The sequence below is a fragment of the Argiope bruennichi genome, chromosome 2, assembly GCF_947563725.1.
Source record: "Argiope bruennichi chromosome 2, qqArgBrue1.1, whole genome shotgun sequence".
NCBI lineage: Eukaryota > Metazoa > Arthropoda > Arachnida > Araneae > Araneidae > Argiope > Argiope bruennichi.
Genome location: NC_079152.1, coordinates 131,403,030 through 131,426,453, shown reverse-complemented (window position 1 = coordinate 131,426,453; position 23,424 = coordinate 131,403,030). Strand labels below are relative to the sequence as shown.

At 30.5% G+C, this 23,424-nt stretch overlaps 1 protein-coding gene across 4 annotated transcripts in view; it reads left to right on the top strand.

The window, feature by feature from the left end:
- Positions 1 to 23,424, top strand: part of LOC129956760 (cAMP-dependent protein kinase catalytic subunit 1-like) — a 274,118-nt gene that overhangs the window by 221,167 nt on the left and 29,527 nt on the right. For all 4 annotated transcript variants that reach the window (XM_056068719.1, XM_056068703.1, XM_056068715.1 and 1 more), the window contains 2 exons: positions 18,265 to 18,326; positions 22,257 to 22,385. In XM_056068719.1, the coding sequence (XP_055924694.1) occupies positions 18,265 to 18,326; positions 22,257 to 22,385 (191 nt within the window). The remainder of the gene's footprint in view (positions 1 to 18,264; positions 18,327 to 22,256; positions 22,386 to 23,424) is intronic.

The window sequence follows — 23,424 nt, the reverse complement described above, 5'->3', positions numbered from 1 at the left end:
CTTACACCTAAAAAAATCGGCACCGGTGTACTTTAGAAGGTAGAAAAATTCACATCTGGATAATTTTCAAAACATTTTTATTAATTAAGAATAAGAAAAACTTTTGACATTTTTTACACGAATATTCAAAAATATAAAGGCGAATAATTTTTAACATCGTCTTAAAATTCAAAAAATTATTTTTTTAATGATAATAATCCGTCATACAATTTTTCTATTTTTAATTAATTTTTTAAAAATATTTCAATTTTATTTTACAGCAATTTATTTTTCTATTGTAATAAAATCAGACGGTTTTCATTGTTGTGACAAATATTTCATATAGGAGTTTTTTATTGCTGTTAATGAGGATATGAATTTTTGGATTATTTTTTCATGTGTGGGTTGAGTAGTTTTTTTAAAACATGCCTTTAATATAATTTTTCAAAAAAATGTTAATATTTACAGTTAAAAATTTAAAATCAGAACTAAGCGATGATAATTTTTTGAACTTCAAAAGGTATGCTATCGCTCTGTTAAGCTTAGAATTGTCGTTTTTTTTTTTTTTTTTTCAAAGTATACTGAACGGGTTTTTGTTGTTGTTGTTGTTTTTTTGTTGTTGAATCAGAGAAATTTTAATTGAATGATCCTCTGAGATGTTACTAGGATTATTAAATTAGTTCATTCGCAAATTTTAATGATGAAAAAAATTTATTTAAATTCTTATATTTTTAATAAAATTTCATCAAAAAAGTTATGAAATTAATTATTTCCAAAATTAATTCTTTCAAATTTCAGGGCAGACCAAATAAATTCGGGTAGCACAGTAAACAGAACTGTGACAGGCGCCTAAATTTGTTCGCTTTAGATGTCTATCGAAATGAATGATTTCTCTTTGAATCATTTAAAAATAATAACAACAGCTGAATTTTAATTAAAAACAAAATTCTATTTGTATGTCTCCATACTTCAAACGAATCTCAGAAACTAGCCGCTTTCAAAAATTGCCTATATTTAAAGGAATCAAAGCGGTCGCAAAGAGGTTTATTTTGCATAGATATTTTTATTAAAATACGTTCAATTCTCTATAAAAGTGTCTTTTCCTTGATGTAGGGAACTGGAGGATAAATACCATTTCTCCCTATTGAAAAATCGGCAATTGTTATTAATTCAACTTTGCTGCGTCGAATATTTTCTTCCTTTATTTTGTTACTACTGGGAAAGACTGTCAGAATTATTACTTCGGAAAAGCAAGTCCGCTCTAAAAAAAATAATAATGAAAAAATGGACCACATGGATCTGAAAGCGAATTAAACCAGCGGGAATGGTCATACTAAAACTTTCTCGCATCTCTCTAATAAAGGTGTTATCTCAGAAAACATCTTACAAGGAATTGGCGAACAACAGATACGAAATATTAGTCTTTGGCGTGAATGTAACATCTTTATTGAATCTACAGTAGGATCATTGGCAATTGGTTTGGTGACAAATCCTAGGCATGCTGTTAATAGTATGCCAAAAACGAATTTGTATTTTAGACGCGTTTTCTCCAACTGATTGAAACAAAAATTTGACACAGAATTACATTTGTAGACACAAAATCTCATACCAAATTTGATATATTTAAGTCATTGCGTTTTTGAGGTATCGCGTTTACATGTTTCTGAAAATATTCATCAACAGATGGTCAAGCTCTCATTGGATTTCGCTCAAAATTTGATGATATTTACGTTATGGAGGTTAAATATTATATGTGTTCCGGATTTTATCTGTCTAGCTCTCTTCGTTTTGTATCTATCGTGTTAAGTTACATTTGAACAGCCCAAAAGACAGACTTCCTCCGAACGGATTGTGTTCAAAATTTGACAGATATCTACAAATTTGATGTAAAGACCGTATACCAATTTTCATCCTTTTAATTCACTTTTAGCTATCCTTCAGATAGACACATAGATGAGCATTTTCAAAAAGTGCATTTTTGGAACTCAAAGAGGTTTAAAACGTCGAAATCCGTCAAAATTTCGAATTCTAATTTTTTGACGATTACAATACTTTCTCTAAACTACGCATACGAGAAAGTAAAAATATGGAAAAGAAATACTAAGAAAAATGATCTGAAACTGCTACGTTGCATGATTTAAATGTTATTCATTTTGACTGCATTCTTTATTGATTGAATTCTTGCACGGATCATAATGGAAGAAATTTATTCATTCAGTGAAGGGCTGGCCTAAAATGAGAGTGATATACCATGCTAATTCTCTTGAGTTTTGTCTTCTGAAATACTTAACTATTTAACAATTTGTTATACCCCTTTGTTTTTCTTCCTTGAATCTGGTGAAATGTCATTTCTTTCATTTTGAAAATCGTTTTCGTCGTAACTAGGGATTGCAATACCGGACCAAAATTTCAATACCGGTATTCGGTATTTTTTAGATCTTAATCCCGGATACCGGTTTTAATACCGGTATTAGAAATTTTAGAAAAAGAAACCACAGGTGTTTCTTTGTTTTATTTGCCAGTTTTATTAGGAAGGGTAAATATCACAAAAAATAATTTGTAACTTATAAATTATAACAATATATAAAGAATCACAAAAAGGTAAAGGAATAACTTATTTATTTAAATCGCAAAAAATTGTAAATATCACTATTCAGTCTATGGTACTTATACAAATTTTTGAAATGTGATCTTAAAAAAAATAATGCATCAATTGTACTGTTATTACGCCTGATAAGTAATTTTGTGCAAAAATTACTAGCTGTCGAAAACGCTCTTTCGGCGTCTATGATAGTTAGTGGTACTGTTAGCAATGCACGATATACTTTTTTCCAAGTATTTACCTCTAAATCCCTCATCTTCAAATAAATCGATTTCTTATCGGATAGTTTTGTATATAGCTGATTTCTGATTTGTATTTTGGTTCGTTGAAATTTTCTTATTTATCGCTAATTCTAGTTTTTGTTCAAGAGACAATTCCTTTTCAATATCGACATTAGTGTCATCATAATCTTCGATAACTGAACCGAATTTATTTGAATGTAGAGAGGCTTGAGTATAAAAAATTTTAAGAAAATTTACTATAAACTTAATCAGATTTGAATTGCTTATTTTCTTTTCTTCTTTTTCATTTTCATTTTTAAAATCATTATAATTATGTAAATACCATAAGACATTTTATATTTCGATATGCCTTTCTTCTGTGCGATTTTTCAATGTAATATAAAATCTTCAGATAGTGATGTGTGCTGTTCTAGTGTGATGTGTGCTGTTAGGAGTAAACGGTTCCAAAGTGTTTTAAAATCTAATATTAACATATATTCTGTTTTATTTTCAGTTAGTATGTATTTTAGTAATATTTCATCTTTTATAAGGGAACGTTTAAATATCTTAACAATTTTTCGATCTTTATAAATTATAGGAAGCAATTCTTGATAGGTTAATGTTTCATCCTCATGAGAAATATCTTCTTCAACAATTACATTGTCATTATCTTCATTGTCAATATCACTCTCACTCTTACTCTCTTCAAAATTGGAAACCGAAGTTTCTATATCCACAGTATTTAGATTCTACTGTTTGGTATAATACATCTATTACTCCTAACTGAATTCCATGAGCATAGCACAATTGCTGATTTGCACCAATCCACTTTCCAACTTCTTTCATAACTGTTGCTCCATCAGTCATTATGGATACAATTTCTTCTTTCAGGAATAATCCATGTTTCTCTAATTTAGTTTTAAGCCATTAATTAAAACATTAATTAGTTAATTAATTCCGCCCGTTAGGGAGACATAAAAACAAAAACGTATATTACTATTTCGCTATGTTGGCGATCCCTGAACATATAGTGGAGACATTTTAAAAAATTTCTATTAAATACCGAAAAACCGGTATTTAAACTTGTGAATACCGGTATTACGAAATTGTACAAATGGCTCAAAATACCGGTATTCGGTATCCCGGTATACCGGTATTGCAATCCCTAGTCATAACCTTCATCAGAATCGCTTACAAATATATAGCCCATTTCCTATTTAAAAAAACTTAGTTTTGTCATTTGGAATTTCAAATACAAAAAAAAAATCCTTTATTGATAAGCATTTTATTAGGCTTCTATAAAATGCAGAGGAGAAAAAAATCTCGAAGAACAATATGGATACCAGGATAAAATAATTTCTGCTTTATGTAGATTCAATATTATTGCTAAAAACTTCTTTTACATATCTCCAATAATTACCGATATTTTTAAAAAAATAGCTTAAAACATTTAATGTAAAATAATGAGCGAATGCACCTAGATGCACACTTTAAAAAGTTAGTTTCTGCAATTATATTTAGCGAGAAAACATGTTGCGCCATCTGGGTTGCTAAAGATAAAACATTTTCAAGTGGTTTGATTCTGGGAATGGAATGTGCTGCAAATGTGCTTTTTCAGCACATTTCCGGTGATAATTTTTAAGCATCTAATGAGATGTGTATGTCTCGTTAATAATCAAAAGTTTAAATTTATTACCTTAAGTTTTTCGTTAATTTCTATTAAATTTTAAATTCCAACATTTGAATTACTCTATAAAAAAGATTCTATCCCTATTAGCGCAAAATGCACAACATTCTTATGATGTTGTACAATATTGTCCGGTATTCAAGATATCGATTAAAATCGGGAAGATGTGCAATATTTTATGCAATATGGATCCATTCTAAGGCTTAGAGTCAGAAGAATTTTTTTCGGGGGAGGGAAGGGGGGCAAGATTTTGCGAACCTACAGCATTGATATCGATTCTGATCCATTTTCTTGGCCTTGGGGCCTCCATATCAGACGAAAAGCTTTGAAATATAATGTTTCTGTTATCAGACGAGGGCAGTTCAATTTTTTTCAATTTCGGTCGGTTTTAAAATGTTTCCACGACCATTTTGAGAGTTTTGAATTCTTTGAAATCTGGATTTCGGATCAATAAATTATCTGTAAAATAAGGGTTACCTGAACACCGTTTTAATCATGTAGATATGCATTTTAATTAAGAAATAAAGTGAATAAAAACGGTTATTATAAACATTAGTTCATAAGGGTGTTAGAATATTTTTAATTTTAATGGTTTTTCCTCTTTAAATTTATAAAACTCTTGCACATTAAAAAGTGAATACAAAATCCATTATTGAATTCCTTCTTTACAAATGTTAAGCAAATAAATGCAAATTAAAAAAATATAATGCTATCGCAAATTTCAAGTTATCATGTAAGAGCATTATTTTTTTAAGTCTCGTGTTAATAATTCAACAGAAAAACAGCATCATGTTCTCACATGACTCATATTTCGCAATCACCCACATTTAGAAAAGAACTATCCTCACTGTTCCGCGTTGATTCCCATTTTCTTCTATGTGCTTCTTCAGGCGATAACTTTTTACGATTCTGCCCTTTATTTTCTTTCCGTGCTTCAAAACCCCAGACCAAAACAACATCATGCTCTCACATGATAGAAGTGCATCATAAGAAAGAAAAGACTAAATTAACAGAAGCATTGAAAATAAGTAAAGTGAAAGATATAATTTGATATAAATATTCTTCCGGGCTAAATGAATTATTTTGTGTGCAGGATTTTGTTTTATTATATTCTCATAATTGAATTTATTTTATAAACAAAAATCAAATGTCTAAAAATAATGTAAAGACATTATCAAACTTTTTTTTCTAATATCATTTGGTTCTTTGTATTTGTTTGAAATTACAATGACTTAATTTTGCAATTATTCTACCCATCACTCTAATTTTCATATTTTATATTGTAGATAGATATAACTATTTCGTTTTTATTACCTTATTTAATTTCATTCCTTCCGTGTTTGTGAGAGATAATCTTTGAAGTAATTTATTGCTCGCTTCCACTTGTGCAGTGAAATTGTAATATCAAATTGTGTACGCCTGCGTGCTCTCTATAAGAATACACTACTTTGAATTTTTCAGAACTTCTGTAAAATTCAACCCTGTGACAGATTTTTTTCAAAATTTAATAAGATCTGCGCTTTAGATAGGAAAACTGTGAACCAAATTTATTTATGTGGCTCTTTACATTTTACAGTTATCAGTTTCGATTGTACTCGAACATCCAGATAGATAGATTTCTTCAGAACGTTTTGGTGTGTTTGAGTTATCATTTTCCCAGTCAGATAGACAGATGAACAAGCAGACAGACATAATACCGAGAATGTGTTTTTTGAACTCTGGGTAGTCTGAAACTTGGGGAATCATTATAATCTGGATTTGGATTTTTTTTTTTTTTGATGTTTTCAATGTTTTTTCTATACTTTGTATGCAAGAAGTAAAAACACTTTTATAAAATTTTTACAAAGTAAAAAAATTATCTTTTAATAGAAATGTGAAGGCTAAATCAAAATGAATAAAAGGGAAAGGCTTTGTAACAATGCGAAAAGAAAATTAAACCATAATGAATATCATAAAGATGAAATTCATTAACTTTTATTAAAACACAAATATATACTGCAGTGATACTAACATGCACTTGTTCTAATCATCTCAGATTAAGAAATTTGTGTTTAGCGATTGTCATTAACAATTATATACATTATTAAACAATTTTCTTTGTTAAAACAACCTAAATTATGATGAGATAATTTAACGTATTTTGTGCAACGATAATGCTTTTCGCCATTATTATCTTTGAATTCTTGTTAAAACCTGATGGAGTGGTCTCTGCAAAACTTTTTTGCATACTCTCTAATAGTCATGTCAAAGAACGCTTGCATGGCATTGGCGAATAATAGTTACGAAATATTGTATTTTGGAGGGAATTAAGCATTTTTATTGCATCTGTCGTGTTTTCCTTAGCTGGCTATTTGGCGATGAATGCCCGGCATGCGTTAAGAGTACCCAAAAATCGAATTTGTACTTTAGATACGTTTTTCTTTATCAACTGAAATAAATATTTGATACAAAACTGCATTTGTAGTCACAAAATTTCATACCAAATTTAATATTGTTTCGAAATTTCCGGGGTTCGTTTGGATAGTGGGAGTTATATGGTGTGAAGAACGCTCAATCACCAGGCGGCAGTAGAAAATAAAACAACGACGTTTATTTACACGAAGACACACAGGACAGCACAAAGACGACAACTATATACAGCACAGAAGACGATTATCTTCAGCCGAGACGTGCAGCATACAACTGCATACACAGCAGCATACAACAGTATACCCAGCAGCTGTACTCCGTCGCTGCTCCGCTAGTCCTTGGAAGACGCGTTCTTCACCGTCGCTTCCGACTACTTTTCGACTCCACTGGTCCACGACTCAGTTCACCGTCGGTTCACAACCACGGCGACTCCACTGGTCCACGACCGCTCTTCTCCGTCGCTTCCGACTTCTTCTCAATTCACCGCTCCAGTTCACGACTGCCCGGCAGCTGCGGCTGCTTCCTTTTATAGGTCTCAGGAGGCGGGGCTAGACGCCTCTCAACCTATCAGGAACGTTCGAGGCGTATCTCCGTTCCTACTCGACGGATCGGGGAAATTCTCGATGTTTCGTGTATAATCTATTTTGGCACCAAAGTCGCCAAATGCGTCGCCAAGTCGCCAAATGGTCGTCAAGTTTGTCGCCAAGCTCTGGGACTTCCTATGGAACCAGCTATGCTGGGAAGCCGCATCGCAGATTCGTAACAATATATTTAAGCCACTGCGTTTTTAAACTATCGCGTTTACTTGTTTCTGAAAGTATAGACCGACAGACAGTCAATTCCTTGTTGAATTTGGCTCAAAATTTGATAGGTATCTAAACAATATATGTCAAATATGTGTATCGAATTTTATCTATCACTTTGTTTTGCAGTTGAACTTATATTCGAGCAGCCAGACAGACAGACTTCCTCTGAACAAATTTTACTCATAATTTGACAGAAATTTGTGAATTTGGTGTAACGATCGTACACCAAATTTCAAATGTCTAGCTCAAAGCGTTTTTAAATTATCTTTTTCACGGACAGACAGACAGGTGGACATTTTCCAAAAATGTGTTTTTCGAACTCATGGAGATCTAAAACGTGAAGATTAGTCAAAATCTCGGGTTCGAATTTTTTGACGATTACTATACTTTCTTTATACTATACACACGAGAAAGTAAAAAATTCTTAAAATGTTGTACAAGCTTCATATTCATCAGATCTATCATGTGACTTTTTTTATTATTCTGACGATTGGTACTGCCTGCTCGTATTGTTTTTTGAGTCTGTTGATGCAATAAAAAATATTGACTATGAAACCTAAAAGGATTTTAAGTAAATGACTTTAAATCATGCTTAAAAAATCATGTTACATGATAAAACATGTTAGCAAAAATGCATTGCAGCTGGGGGAGATTACTTTAAGAAATAAATAATAAATATTGATCAATTAATTATTGTCTTTGGGTTCAAATCTATTTTAAGGTACCTTTGAATTTGTCGCCAGTATTTCTAATAGTATTTTCTTCTTCACTGTATAAAGACCATGGGTGTAAGAAAGCGAGGAAGCTAAAAAATTAAATCGACGAGCTGTTCGAAGTTGTTTTAACTTTTGAGATGAGTATTTTCTCGGAAAATAATAATATTAAAATAAGTTAGGTGGAAGTGCGTCTGTCATGAAACGAGCTTCGCACCAAAGCATATCGCCTTTTATTACATGCAAACCAATAATAATAATAAACATGTTCTCAAAAAATAGCTTGCCAAATTTGGATTAATTTATTTTTATTACTGTATTTGTTTTTCGCATCATCAGATATGAAACGCATTTTATTGAGGGAGATGTTTAAAGTGAACTGTAGTAAACACTTTGTTTTGCTTTATTCTACATCATTTACTTTTGTTTCCAGATCTTGTAAATTATATTTAGAACATGATTTCAAAAACAGAAGTGGAATTTTCTAAAACATTCTGAATATGAATCGCGCCCGTTGTTAAGAGCTAATTAGGTAATCAATATTTATTTTTTAGCAGAGGCCTCAGGACTCCACTTCAATTAATCTAATCATGCATGGCTCTGTCTTTTAATTATTCTGATCCTTTGCGTATTGTTTTGAAGGATCCATTAATCGAATTCATAGAACAGATTCAGAAAGGGAGAATCATTTGCATATTTATAAACATCAATGGAGAAGCTTTTATTCGAAGAAAATTAATTAAGGAAGTGATTGCTCGGAAACAGGACTACGGAACTCTCTTTGATTTCATAAATGCTGTCTTTCTAAAACTCTGTTGAATTTTTCCAGTTAATTAATTTAGCTTGTCAAATTGGCAGTAGAAAATTTATAAAAATTCTCTCTCTCTCTCTCTCTCTCTCTGCGCTTAATAGTGCCTGGTTATTTTTAACAATTCAAAAAGTTATTGAATTATTAATATTTTAATCTTTTTTCGATTTAATTAAATTAAAAATCTTGCTATGCAAAAGGGAATTTAATTTGTGCTAGGTATCTAAAAAAAATTTTCCATTCCTCGAATATTGCTCGTAGATAGATCGCCTTTAAAGTAAAAGATGTCTTGCTTCTTTCTTATTGCCAGGTATTTTTGTATTATCTGATTTTAAAAAACTTATAGGGTCTCCATTATCAAATAAAGAAACACAACACCTTTGGAGCATGCGCCAAAAGGCGTTGATTTCGCCAAAGTAAGGGTGAGTTGGAAGGAGAGATGTTACATTTATTTATCAATACAATTAATACTGATTAGGTACAGTAGCAGCTGTGGGTAATCGGCAAAATGATACTATCCACAAGATCAATGAATGCACCAGTTTTGAATCAAAATAAACTAGTACTAGCCGCCTTTGGCGACAAATTGTTCATCCAGATTATTTTCATTTTATGCCGTTAAACTGTTAATATATAGTACATTTTTTTTTTAATTTCATCTTGTTATTCGATAACACAGAAAAACGTGAATTTAATTGAATTGATAGTTTCAAATTACTGTAAGAGCAAATCAAAAATGTGTATATGAATTATAATATGAAATATAAACGGGAGTCCTATTTCAGAGTTAATGCCAAAAAAAGCCTTTTTTAATTTTTATTTTAACATTGGGGATTGAATGTTTCGATGGGTGAGTTTGAATTTAAATTGTTAGATTGTGCATTAAATTTAAATTAAATTTTTAAAAATCTATTAAAAATAAAGAAAAATTGGACAAAAATTAAATTAATATAATTAAAATAACATTTTTTTTTTAGTTTTAAGATAATGCAAACATTAGTTTTAAGATAATGCAACATAACAGTTTTAGAACCCTCTACAGAATTCTAATAATAATAATTTGCAGTTCCTTTATGTTGCGAAACGTTGAATTAAAGGCAGCTGTAAAAACATTCACTGAAGAAATCTGAACCTCTCCTATAAGAATTTGTTTATATTCGATTGTTGTCATTCGGCAAAAAATAATAAGAGCTATTCCTGTACCATGTCCGTTAGAATTTTATATAGATAGTTCAAACTAACAGGGGAAGATAGGGAAAAAACGCATATGTTGGAACAAATTCAAGAATTAACAAAGAACTTAGTCACTGCCTCTGAGGTTTGAAATCGTCTAAAAGTGATTGGTAAGAAGGAACAATCATATATTTATTTGCCTTGAGTATTGGAACTTTCCCAGTTATAATTTGGATTTTTTTCTATATTTTCTGATTTATATATTCATTTTATAAAAATAATCATATGGCAAACATAACTATGTATGTCATCTAACTGCATATTATCTTTCGTTGGAATCAAGCTAGTTTTTCCTCCCGCATGACATATAATGGATTCCAAAATTCAACTGGTGCTGCAGGGCAAAATTATTTCGGATTTTGTAATTTGTTCTCTTTGCTAACTACATTTTAACATCAAAATCATATGAATTTAATTACTTCAGTGTTCTAAAAAAATATTTTGCAATGATTTAAAAATTTCTTTCGTATAATGACATGGAATATTGTGTGAATTTCTAACTGTGATGAAATAACATTTTAAAGTTATGATATTGTTACGAAGCTTCCCGGGGTTCGTTTGGATAGTGGGAGTTATATGGTGTGGAGAACGCTCAATCAGCAGCAGAAAAAGAAACAACGACGTTTATTTACACGAAGACACACAGGACAGCACAAAGACGACAACTATATACAGCACAGAAGACGATTATCTTCAGCCGAGACGTGCAGCAACAACAGCATACAACAAAACTCTACTGCAGACAGTAGCGCACAGCTTAGTTCAGCACTAGCTTGACTCCGCTTATCCCTGGAAGACCAGTTCTTCACCGTCGATTCCGACTACTCTCGCCTACGACTCTGGTTCGCGACGACTGCGGCAGCTTCCTTTTACAGGTCTGAGGAGGCGGGGCTAGGAGCCTCTCAACCAATCAGGAACGTTCGAGGCGTATCTCGGCTCCTACTGGACGGAACGGGAAAATTCTCGATTTTTCGGGTATAATCTATTTTGGCGCCAATGTCTCCAAGTCGCCAAATGGTCGCCAAGTTTGTCGCCAAGATCCGGGACCTCCTATGGAACCAACTATGCTGGGAAGCCACATCACAGATTCGTAACAATATTTATAGTGCGCAGTTCCGTCTCTTAACAGCAAAATGTTAATACTAAAATCGTTCTAAACTCTCATTAGAGCAGATCATAGAACCTAAAACTTCTGAATTTAGCATATAGTTGTGTGTTAAGTCATAAGAAACAATGGTAAGAAATATCTTTCAAAATTTTCATTATATTTTTTTAATTGAATCTTAAGCGTTTTTCCTCATTTTTCTCAATTCCTACAAGGTCGAAAAAATATTAAGCAATTTCTAAGTATGAGTACGAAATTCTCCCTTTCTATGCTCTAATATTTCAAAGTTTTTAAAAATCAACATCCTCATTCCTCCATGCGAAAAACATCAAATTAAAATTCTTTCACGCTTTGCTTAAAATTTTTGATTAAAACCAAAAAAATTAAATAATTGAATAAAAATGTAGAAGAAGGAAGATCAAAATAATTAAAGTAGAAAAATGTGTTCATCTGCACTTAATTAAATATCTCGCCTAGACGCGTGACAATGGATGCTATGTTGTTTACAAATTCGTGGCTCAATGAATTCGGTAATTAATCAAGTTAAGGTGCCGGAACCTTTTTTTACAAGTTCCTTTAAATATTTTAGAAGAGTTAATAAAAGGTATTATCGTCTAGAACTGCGGTTTAAAATGTATTTTGAAATCGAAAAGAGATATCTTAACAATGGTAGTTGCGTTTCTGTATTTTTCAAACAAATTTAATGAAATATTTTAATCTTTCTGAGAGTTATTCAAAGAATAATTTTAAAAAATTCTAATTGGAACAAATCTAACCGAAAAAAGTTGTATTGGTATGGACACCAGGGCATTCAAATATTGCTTGGAATGTAGGCGGATTATTTCACAAATTCGACCACGGAGTCGTGCCCATACTTTGAATGGATTGTTGTTGAAGATATAATCTCTTATTATGAAAAAAAAAAAAAAAAAAAAAAAACCCTAACTTCAAAATATGGACCAAATTTTTGAAAATAGCAAGTACCAAAAAGCTCTAAGCGATATTCCAATTATTCTTTTTCTCTTATCACATGACTTAAAAATGGAAGAAAAGATGTGATAACAATACGTCTTATTAGGCCGATGATCCCCCCCTGGTGTGATGGGGAAGCTTGGGGAAGAGGGTAATAGTTCAAGTATCGTCCTCTTCATCTGACCATGGTTCAGAATTTCGATGTCCATCCTCAATAGCCCTAATGTTGTTTTAAAACGGGACATTAATATAACTAAACTAAACTAAACGGATGATCATCAACCCAGCTCTATTGAATAAATTTGGACTTTATAATAACCCTGTCTGTCTCTCTTGTAATCAAGAACATAACATTGAATATATTCAAATTCGATTTTCGGTTACTATTAACCGCATGCCATGGATTAATCGCCAAATAACTCGCCAAGGATTACACGATAGATTCAGTAAAAATGCTGAAATCACGACAAAAGTTAACATTTCGTAACTATTGTACGCCAATGCCGTGCAAAACATTTTCTAAGACGGCGCCTTTATTAAAGAATTGTGAGAAAGTTTTGGGGAAACCACCCCTACTAGTAAAATAAATGATTACGATATCAAATCCATTATTTTTAAACAATTACTTTATAGGTTATTTTATTTCTATCTCTTCTTGCAAAAATTTTCACATGTACTTTACTAAATCATTTATATCACTTAGATATTCTGTGTCGATTACAAATGGTTTATAGTTTTTTTTTCTGTAGTTTAATATAATTAAAATTTTATGTAAACTTTTTTACGCTACGAATAGTGATTGTAAATTACTATCTAGTATTATTGAAGATATGTTTCTTTTCTTTTGTTTGTTTGTTTGAACATTATGAGAACAAATTAAGCATTTTGCGAAGAATAAGCAATTTAAAATTCAAACATAGGGAGGAAAAATTGTTCTTCTATTAATATTATTGAAATGGATGGATTAGCAGGTTTAGCAGCAAAAGCTGTCATCTCATAATGCCTAAGAAATTCTTCTCTTTGAGTTCATTTTGCATTTTTACAACAATCGTATATATTGTATCATATTATCATTGCCAAAATTCGCATTACAAATTACAAAGATTATTTATAATTATTATCTTAAGAATTCTTTCAGCAAATTAGCAACAAAAATATTATTTTGATATTTTTAATAATTTGAACTGAGCAATTATTTTCATTTAATTATAGATTACGCTGAAACATTGTCATAAAACATTTATTTTATTTCAATTTTCTTTTCAAATATCTAATATAAATCTGAGAAGAGACTCTGGCAGAAGCACGCGTTACCGAAAAAAAAACAAGTCCAATACTCTTCTCAAAAATCCAAATTAAAATCGACTATATTGTGTAGGATGTTTTGAATTCAAGTTTAAAATATTCTTTATCTAGAAAAAAAAACTCGGTAGCCCTTTTTTTTGCTAATTTTTTAATGGGGCAATCAAGTAGTTCTAAAGAAACGGCAAAAGATGATAAAGGAGAAGAAAAAGGTGAGATTGTTAGAGAAATTCCAATATGTATTACAAAACGGTAACACCAATTATAGTTAGTTCAAAGAAAAAAAATATATTAGTGCTTTTATCTTTGGTGACTTTTCTTAGCTTGTCTCATTATCTTTCTCAGTTTAATTGGTTATACATTTATTTATTCCTATTCTTTTTTTTTATTTATTAAGTTATTTTTTTCAGCTAATTTACATTTGCAAACGATTTTTGTCCATTTCATTTTTATGTTGTAAACATTGCTAGTGATTTATTTATCGCATATATTTGTATTAATAGTTTTTTTTGTTTTTGTTTTTTTTTGCAAACGATTTCATATATTTATTTGTTTTTACGTAAGTTTATTTAACAAATAATGGCACTATTTTGAATTTCGAGAGATTACTGACGAAAATTATTTTAGGACTTCTTTACTTCGAAAGGAATAAAAGGAACGCGATTACTTTTTTAACGTTTTTAAGAGATGAGGATACAGTGTTTAATTTTCTGTTTTCCGAAAGTATCGTTTATATGTTCATATTACTAAACACATTATATGTAGATTGTATTTAAACCAGAATTAGATGCTTTTTTAGCAATTCTTTTTTGCCATTTTTCTTTTAACATTTCTATTCCTTTAAGTATTCCCGATAGGATTTTCAAGACTTTTTCTTTTCTTCTTTCTTTTATTCATCAAAACGACCATTTTATATCGCCTTTTTTCCTTTTGTTTATGTAAAAAGTAACTTTTTCTTAACCCCAAATTATTATTCCTCAAAAAGGACCATTTTACATCTCTTCTATCTTTCTTTTGTTCAGATAAAAACGTAACTTTATCTAAATGACAAATTAATATTCATCAAAAAGGGCCATTTTAAATCTCTTTTGTCATTCTTTTGTTTAGGTAGAAAGTAATCTTTCCTTAACGTCAAAATAATATTTATCAAAAAGGATCATTTCGCATTTCTTCCTTGATTAGGTAAAAACTAAAGGATGAAATTTAAGATTGTAAATTCGTGTTTAATAAAATAAATTTTAAATTCCTGTGGAAAGTCCTTTCACTGTTTAGCTAATTTACCGGCTTGATTGGTACCGTTCTTTAACACTATGTTAATCAAATATGCATCAATACTTCGAAAACTAAATTGAGTTTGTATTTTAGGAAACTTTACTGCCAGCAATGAGCTAAATTACTTTTTTAAGGAGAATCTGAATAGACAGGTATCTATAGATCCCAAATTGTTCAATAAATATCAGTTAGTTATACCATTATACCAACACGATTCGTTTTTGCTATAATAAAATGAAGACATACCCGACTCTTTGGTAAATTTATACTATGAGAGTTAGCTAAATGAGTGCTTAATATTTAAAGACATTTAGTTTAATTTTTTACTTGTAAAAAGCTTTATGTTTGCTGCTAAAACTTGTAATTAAAATTTAGATACATAAAAAAATACCAGTCATTGATATATTAGTACAAATTTCATTAGTTCTTGTTTAGCTCTTGATCCCTAAATCAGTCATCAATGGTCACTTATACATCACTGCTTTCCATTATATATCACAAAATAAAACTCATTTTTATATAGCAAATATTGCATATATCAATTATATATAACAATATATATAAAACTTCAGAACAGATAACTGGACGATTTTGAAGTTGAATTCGCCAATTTATTTAATAGACTGGGAAAAATCAAAGAAGCAATTTCCTAGTCCCAACAACTTCTCCTATTTAATTAGTTTGTACTTCTATAAAAGCTCATGGCCCTTAGATGCATCATCAATATTCGTCTTTCCTCACTACCCTCCCATTTCAAGAGATATCGCAAAATAAATCTTTGACGCAACATCCAGCTTAATAAGGGACTAATTTCAATGATTAATTAACCATTTTTACCATTTTTAAGCATTACTAATCAATCAAAGTGTTTTATCTTTATTGTGCAAATAACTTAAAATGATACCGTTTTGTTACAACCCATCGAAATTGGTAGACATAACTAAATTTATACTACTAAGATAATAGGCAATCAGTTGGTTGCTGAAAATGATTAGTTGTCATTTAAAATTACTTCTATTAAAATCATGGTGTGTGTGTGTGTGTGTGTGTGTGTGTGTGTGTGTGTGTGTGTGTGTGTGTGTGTGTGTGTGTGTGTGTGTGTGTGTGTGTGTGTGTGTGTGTGCCTTTAACTTGCCTATTACTGTTTATTCTTTGCTTTTATTGAGCTTTGATTGCTTTCGCGCCTTCTCTTTTACTTGAGAATGGACACGAACGCATGGCAGCGATTAATCGGTAAAAATGATATATTTTCTGTAGAAGTAATAAACCGACAAAAAGTCATGTTATTGATAGCTAAAATGTGACTATATTCGCCAGTGACATGTGAATAAATGTGCCAATGGCATATATTTAACCCAAAAGTTCATCAAGGCATACCGTTTTAAAAAAACTATTTGATAATTAAAAGCTTTATTTCAATCGAGAACTGTAAAAGAACTTTATAGTTATTTTTAACTATAATCTAAAACTAATGAAGCTTTTATTAATATGGTGCTTTCTATTGTAATGATGAATTTATAAAATAACAAGCTTGTTTCTTTACATTTTCGTGTTGGTTGTAATGGCGACCAAAAAGCGCCAAGAAAAAATTTCATCAATTTGGCTATTTCAATCTTGAAACTATATAGCATGTGATTCGCACATGATTTATATACTTGATCTATATTTATTGACTTCAGTATATTTTTATAATATGGCGAAATTTTTTCTTGGTGCTTTTTGGTCGTCTAATATTTATTACACAAAACAATATTGCATTGATTTAATTTAATTTGCTGAATTACAAATCTATTCTTTAATGCAACGAATCGTACACGTGGTAAAGATTATGTTTTCATATGGTTCAATAATTTATTTTTTTACGAATTTATGCAAATAGTTTTCTCTTGAAATAACGAGTAATGGGAAAATACAACAAAGCCTGTCATTTCTTTTTCCCAAAGTGGTCACAGTTAGGAGACATCAGTATATGTTGCACTAATCTGCTTAAAATAGAAGTATTTAAATATTTGTTAAATTAAGTGTTATGGTTTAAGACAAATCAAAACGATAACATTTCTTTAAAAGCCATTAACAAACAGATTTAATCTACCACTTTAAGCGGCAAATTATTATATTATTGGGTTAGATAACTCGGTGAAGTAAAAGCTTGTATTATTTTGTAAGCGAGACCCCAGATAAAATCAACCAAATCTTAACGATAATTTACCAGTATCAACCTTTATGCTTAGATTGGAACACTGCTAAAGGAATATTAATTACCGAAGTTAATATTCACCTATTTTTCTTTTATAGATATAGATTCTATAGATTATTCTCTTTTTCCACTAAGAAAATGCAATATTTAACCTTTTTTGTCAGCTTGATTACAATCAAAACACGTCAGAGTTTTCGAAAAATCAAGCATTTTCATCATCTTTACGATGAAAAATGCATGATTTTTTGTAAACTCTGTAGCTTAATATTGCTGTAGTTGAAACACATTTTGGCTACTACAGTTCAACTTATATTAAGTACCTACATGTATTATTGAGCAGAAATGCTGTAGAGCTACCGGAAGAATACCATAAAATTTAAAGCACTATGAAAACAGCTACTTTTTGGGCTTATATTGAGGTTGACAGTTTGTCCAGTCAGCGATACTATTATAACCAACAAATATGCAGATAGATACAGCTAAATTCTTTTTTTCTTCTTGAGAATTAAATCGCTGTAAATTTTAAAAGGAGTGAAACCAAGTACTCTAGTTTCGTCATTATTTCTTGCTGTTTTATAGAGAGAAATAAGATGTTCATAAAATGGCAATGAATGAAAGTCATTTCAGAAAAAAAAGGTTCTTCTAGGTTCGCAGTATAATATAACTTGAATATTTGTATGAATAGAATTGATCGTTCTTAATTCCGTCTTTTTTTTTTTTGTCTTGATAATAAGCGCAGTCATTCTGAAAAGTATTTGGGCAAAAAAAAAAAAAAGATTATTCCTTAGTAGATTTAAGATATTTCTTTTAAAATAGCATTTTGACAAGATATTTTGCAAGTAATTTATTATTATTTAATCTATTTTTATTCAATGATCATTCTTTTTATTTGAATTTTGTTGTCATAAACACTAAATTAAATGTATTTACAGCTTGAAATATTTTTTTTCTCTTTCAGTTCGGCTTTACTTGGAGCAAGCCAAGAAAGATTTCGAAAGCAAATGGAACAACCCTCAACCGGTAAGAAAAACTCACAAAATTTTAAAATTCATCTGAAGATTTGAAACACAAGTGTTTAATATTTTAATATAAAAGTGACATTTACATTATGAACTCTTCAATGAATTTCAGTTCAAAAACGATAGAAATATAAAACTGTATAAACCATTAATTTGAATACAAGCTAATCAATATAATGCACAAATCTGAATATTAAATGTCCTATTTTACTATTTTTCTGTTTTTAAAAACAGATTTTGATTTTTTTAAATTTAGATTCTAGATGAAAAATAAATGAAGCATTTCGGTGAGTCACTCATATTCCAATTGAAACTAGTTGGCTATATATTTAGATAACGTCAAGTCAAGTCATATAAAAGAAAGGTTTTCTACTTTAATATTTTCCTTACATTACGCATGTAGATTTTATTACGTTAGTTACCTTATTTTTTTTTTATCCTGGTTAGAAGTAATGAAAATTAGGGCACAATTTGTCTTCATTTTAGTCACGTAACTTTCTGTATAACTCTATCGATCGGAACACAGCTGAGTTGTTTAAAATTCTTCCAACTTCTATAATTATTTATTCAGGAATGCTCGACTGAAAGGTCATTGGTAAAAGATGTGCGTAGGGAGGGCTAAAATCGTGTCATATTCGTTTGTGGGTCATCCAGCTCGAAAGGACTGAAAATGCTGGAGGATGGAAATTTTCATTTCCCCCTTATTTACTTACTGTTGTAGATAGAAATAGTAGATGACAATTCAAATTGTGCGAATTGTCATCTTATCATAATTAACAACTTTTGTGCTGAAAGTTTTTACAAGCACTATAGTTGCTTAAAAATTAGGGGCAGAAAGTCATTTTTTAACCTCAATTTTAATTGCTTTTTAATTTGAGCATCTATGCCTTGTAAGAAACTCTGATCACTTACATTCTTATTCGCTCTTGTCCATCTCAATAACTCTTACTTCTTAGGAAATTCAAAGAATAAATGTCGGGGGAGTAATTTTTTTCTTCTGTTTTCGAAGAAAGAAAATTCATTTGTGCCTTCCTGTTTGATAAGAATTTTTCGAAAATGACTCGTTCGAAATGTAACTATAATAATGAAGGGATAAATGCCTTTTTATTATTATTACTTTATAACAGTTTGACTAGCAACAATAATGATTTTACATGTTATTATCTATTTTTGTTTTTTTATTGCTGCAAACGAGTATTCGGCATATTTGATGAAAAAGATACTTTTTTCAACAGGCTCATATTATCGAAAAGTTTTCCTTCGTATATCATTTCTTTTATATTATGAACAAGTAATATATAAAAAAAATTTCAGTCAATTCCTACTTAGCTCAAAAATTTTTTTTTAGTTACTTTTTATTAAATAATTACAATTAATATAAATATGCATATACATATGACAGAATTACAAATATTAAGTGGCAAAATAGAGCCTGGCGGCAAACTTGGAGACCATTTGGCAACGTGGCGACGAATTTGGCGACCAAATAGAAATTTCTGGACAAATTTAATTAATTAATTAATATTTGAAAAAAACTGTATTAACATCAAGTGCCATCCACTAAAACTTTTAAAAAATGTATTTGAACTTGAGTGCATGAATAAAAAGTATTTTATTAACGATTGAAAATTTGAACAAGATATATAGAGAGAGAGTGTGAGCTAATAGTAGAAATTGAAAAATGTAACTTGGAACTGAAATAATAAATTCTGCTTGAATCAAGTGAAATTAATTTTTCAGCTTTGTATGTTCTTTTCGTATTCAATAATGCGTGATTTGCTGAAAACAAGTGAAATAAATTGTTGTCATTTTTAAGACCCCCTCACTGGTTCTACTTTGGAATTGCCGAGAAGTGCCTTGTCAAATGGATTACTTTCTTTCGAACAATAAATCATGCATTGTTTTCTGCAACTGCTGCTCTTGTTTCATTCCTTTTAATAATTTTTTCCTGGATATTCCAGTCTATAATTTTATAATTTTTCCATCATCATGGAAATAAAAAAAAAAATTACATGATCTGTGAAAATTACTTGTTTTATCATGCTTTTTGTAAAATATCAGGAAATTAAATTTTATCATACGCTGCTACTTTTTTTATGATTATTTTTTCCTTCTATCCTTTCAAAGAAAAGGTATGAATTTATCCATGTAATTTCCATCTTATTTTTAAAACTATGGAACATTTTCTTTGTGGTTGAATCTTGAAATAATGGATTTAAAAATTTCGATTTCGGAAAATTACAGATCATTATTCTCACTTTGAACTCGAATACATTTGGAAAATAAACATCCTGAGTTTAAGGGCTCTAAATGAATTGTAAATATAGTGGAATAGGAACTTATGTATTTATCGCATGCCATTGGCTTAATCGACTGTTGTTAGAAGCCGTCAATAAATTAACCTGACGTTTTTGTCAAATTTTTTTAGAGATTAATAATTAATTATGATAAACAAATCATTTTAGCCATTTTTTTAGCGAATAATCATTGGCATGCAATTAATATGCAAGTACCGTGAAATGTTACGCAGTGTCATTTTTTCCATCTGACATATAACTGCAAGTTGTAGCACACTGCACTTCTTCATCTTTCCTCATGCAAAATGTGCAGTGGATTCTAAAATAAAATTAACGCTGTGTATTAGACAAGCATTTTGTGTGAATGTATGGAATAGGTATGAACTGGAAATTTTCTACTGGCTTACATTCTTTCATTTCAAACATTACATCAATTCTTCGGTTGAAAATTTTGTAGTGTTGAGTACATACTTTTAATAGAAACGGATAGTTAAAAATGATTATGGCTATACTTTACACTCTATTGTCCATAGATACTAATAAGAGTTCTATGGAAGCATTTAAAGTGCCCTTTTTCCGATTAAAATTAAGTATTGTTCTTTAATTTTGTTTCTATTTTTCAATCAATTTGCTTTTATCGAAAGTTCTTACACACACACTCAGATCTTTTAATAATCAAGAAATTCGACTGCAAAATTTCAATGAATGTCGACATTTTAAAGGCACTCTGAATACGGTAAAGTTCCATTTTGTAATTGGCTGTCTATGTGTATATGAATCTGAAATATAAACCACACTATGAGATTACTTTTACCAATATACAAATTTCAGCCCAAATATGATAATTTAAAATTTCAAAACACTAGCATAAAATACTAATTTAAAATACTTTAATTTACTTGAATAATATTAAATTTTCTTCAAATAAAATGCAGCTTTCATAAGAAGCTTTCTTTAATTATTTTTAATTTTTTGACGTATAAATCTGAACTTTCAAACAAATAAAATCATTAAATCTAAAAATGCAAAAAATTTGTTAAACAATGAAAACGGATCGAAATTGTTGACAACAATATTGCTACAAAATCAAATTTTATTTAAAAAAATTTGAAATATTCACAGTTAAAAGAAATAGTACTCCAGTCAAATTGATATAATTGAAAAGATATCATTACCGATTTAAGGTTCTGTAAAAGTCATGTTCTAAGATATTTTCTGTAAATTATAAGTGGGGTTCTTAATGTTATTATTTAATAAGGAATTTGAGGGCTGCTGTGGCCTGGTGGACAGGTCTCGGCTTCGGAATCGGAGGATTTCAGGTTCGATACCCGATTCCACTGAAAATCCGTCTTGTAATTCGTGCACGTTAAATCCATCGGGATCAAACGCCATCTCGTTGGTGTGGTGTGGAAGTTTGGAGAGGTGGTGCCGGCTCAGATGTCGTCCTCGTCATCTGATCGCTGTTCAAAATTACGAAGTCCGCCCCAAAATAGATCTTGGGTTGCTTTAAAAACGGGACATTAATGTAACTAAACTAAACAAACTTAGCGAGGGATGTGTGTGATATCATTAATGTTGAATTCTGGGTGAATGTATGAATGTTTTTAACTTACACGTTATCTTTCTTTTTCTAGAGCACAGTTAAGTTAAAGGATTTCGAAAGGATCCAGACACTGGGAACCGGTTCTTTTGGCCGGGTGATGCTGGTTCAACACAAAGATAACAAAAAGTACTTCGCCATGAAGATCCTCGATAAACTCAAGGTAGTTATCTCCTGTAATTCCCTGTTTCGGGTGTTGAATTATTTAAGGGTGATAGAGCATTTACATTTTATAATAGCTTTCTCAAACAATTATAAGGAGCGAGGACCGTCTTACTTAGTTGAATTGCTCTCATCTTCTCGCTCGTGGGGATTTTCTCTAGTCTTCAGGAAACAAGCTGTGAATAGAACCATAAAGGCAACCGCCCCTCACAGACAAGATATATGAAATATTGCATGATAGGTTAGTCGTGAAAAGTAGTATGGGTACTGAAATAGAAGATATGCGTCATCGCTGATGTTGCAATCAAAATCGTATCAATATTATTATACCCCTAGGAAAACGTGAAAGTGCTTATTTATCAGGCAACTTCTCATCTCCTTATTTGAGTTGCCCTTTGAAGGGGAGAGGAAGAGTAAAATTACAATAACAATGGAAATATTCCCACAATATTTAGACATACGAGATAATTGTTCGCGACTGCATAAGTAGAAATGGCCCAACCGCTCCCGTAGGAAATATATCCCGTCATCAAAATGGGAATAACATCATCCGCAATATTTCTATATCTACCAGAAAAACGAGAGCTTCATTAATTGATATATAATAATTTTCTTATGTGATAACTTCTCTTTCACGTACCTGTAATGCTTTTCTTTGGGATTCAATAAATATTCCTTTCTACAGCTTAAACTTCTCATATGATTTCAGGCCCTTCCGAACATCTAATAATAATAATAATAATGGGAATAACAACTTTCAGTATATGCTGAGTGATGATACAGCTTTTTTACTAAAAAACGAAAAAAAGAAGAATTTAGAAACACAAATAAAGTTACCTCTATTGCTATAAGATTTATGATTAAGTTCTTGTAATTAATTTCAATTATTTTTCTTCGCCTTCTTCTTAACCTTAATTACATATTACCCTCTGTCAATAATTAACGAGTTAAGTTGATTACATCATTACTATCTGACCAGATAACTTGATTCGTCAATATGAGCTCCACTGGTAATTGCTTTAAACAACTTATAATAATTA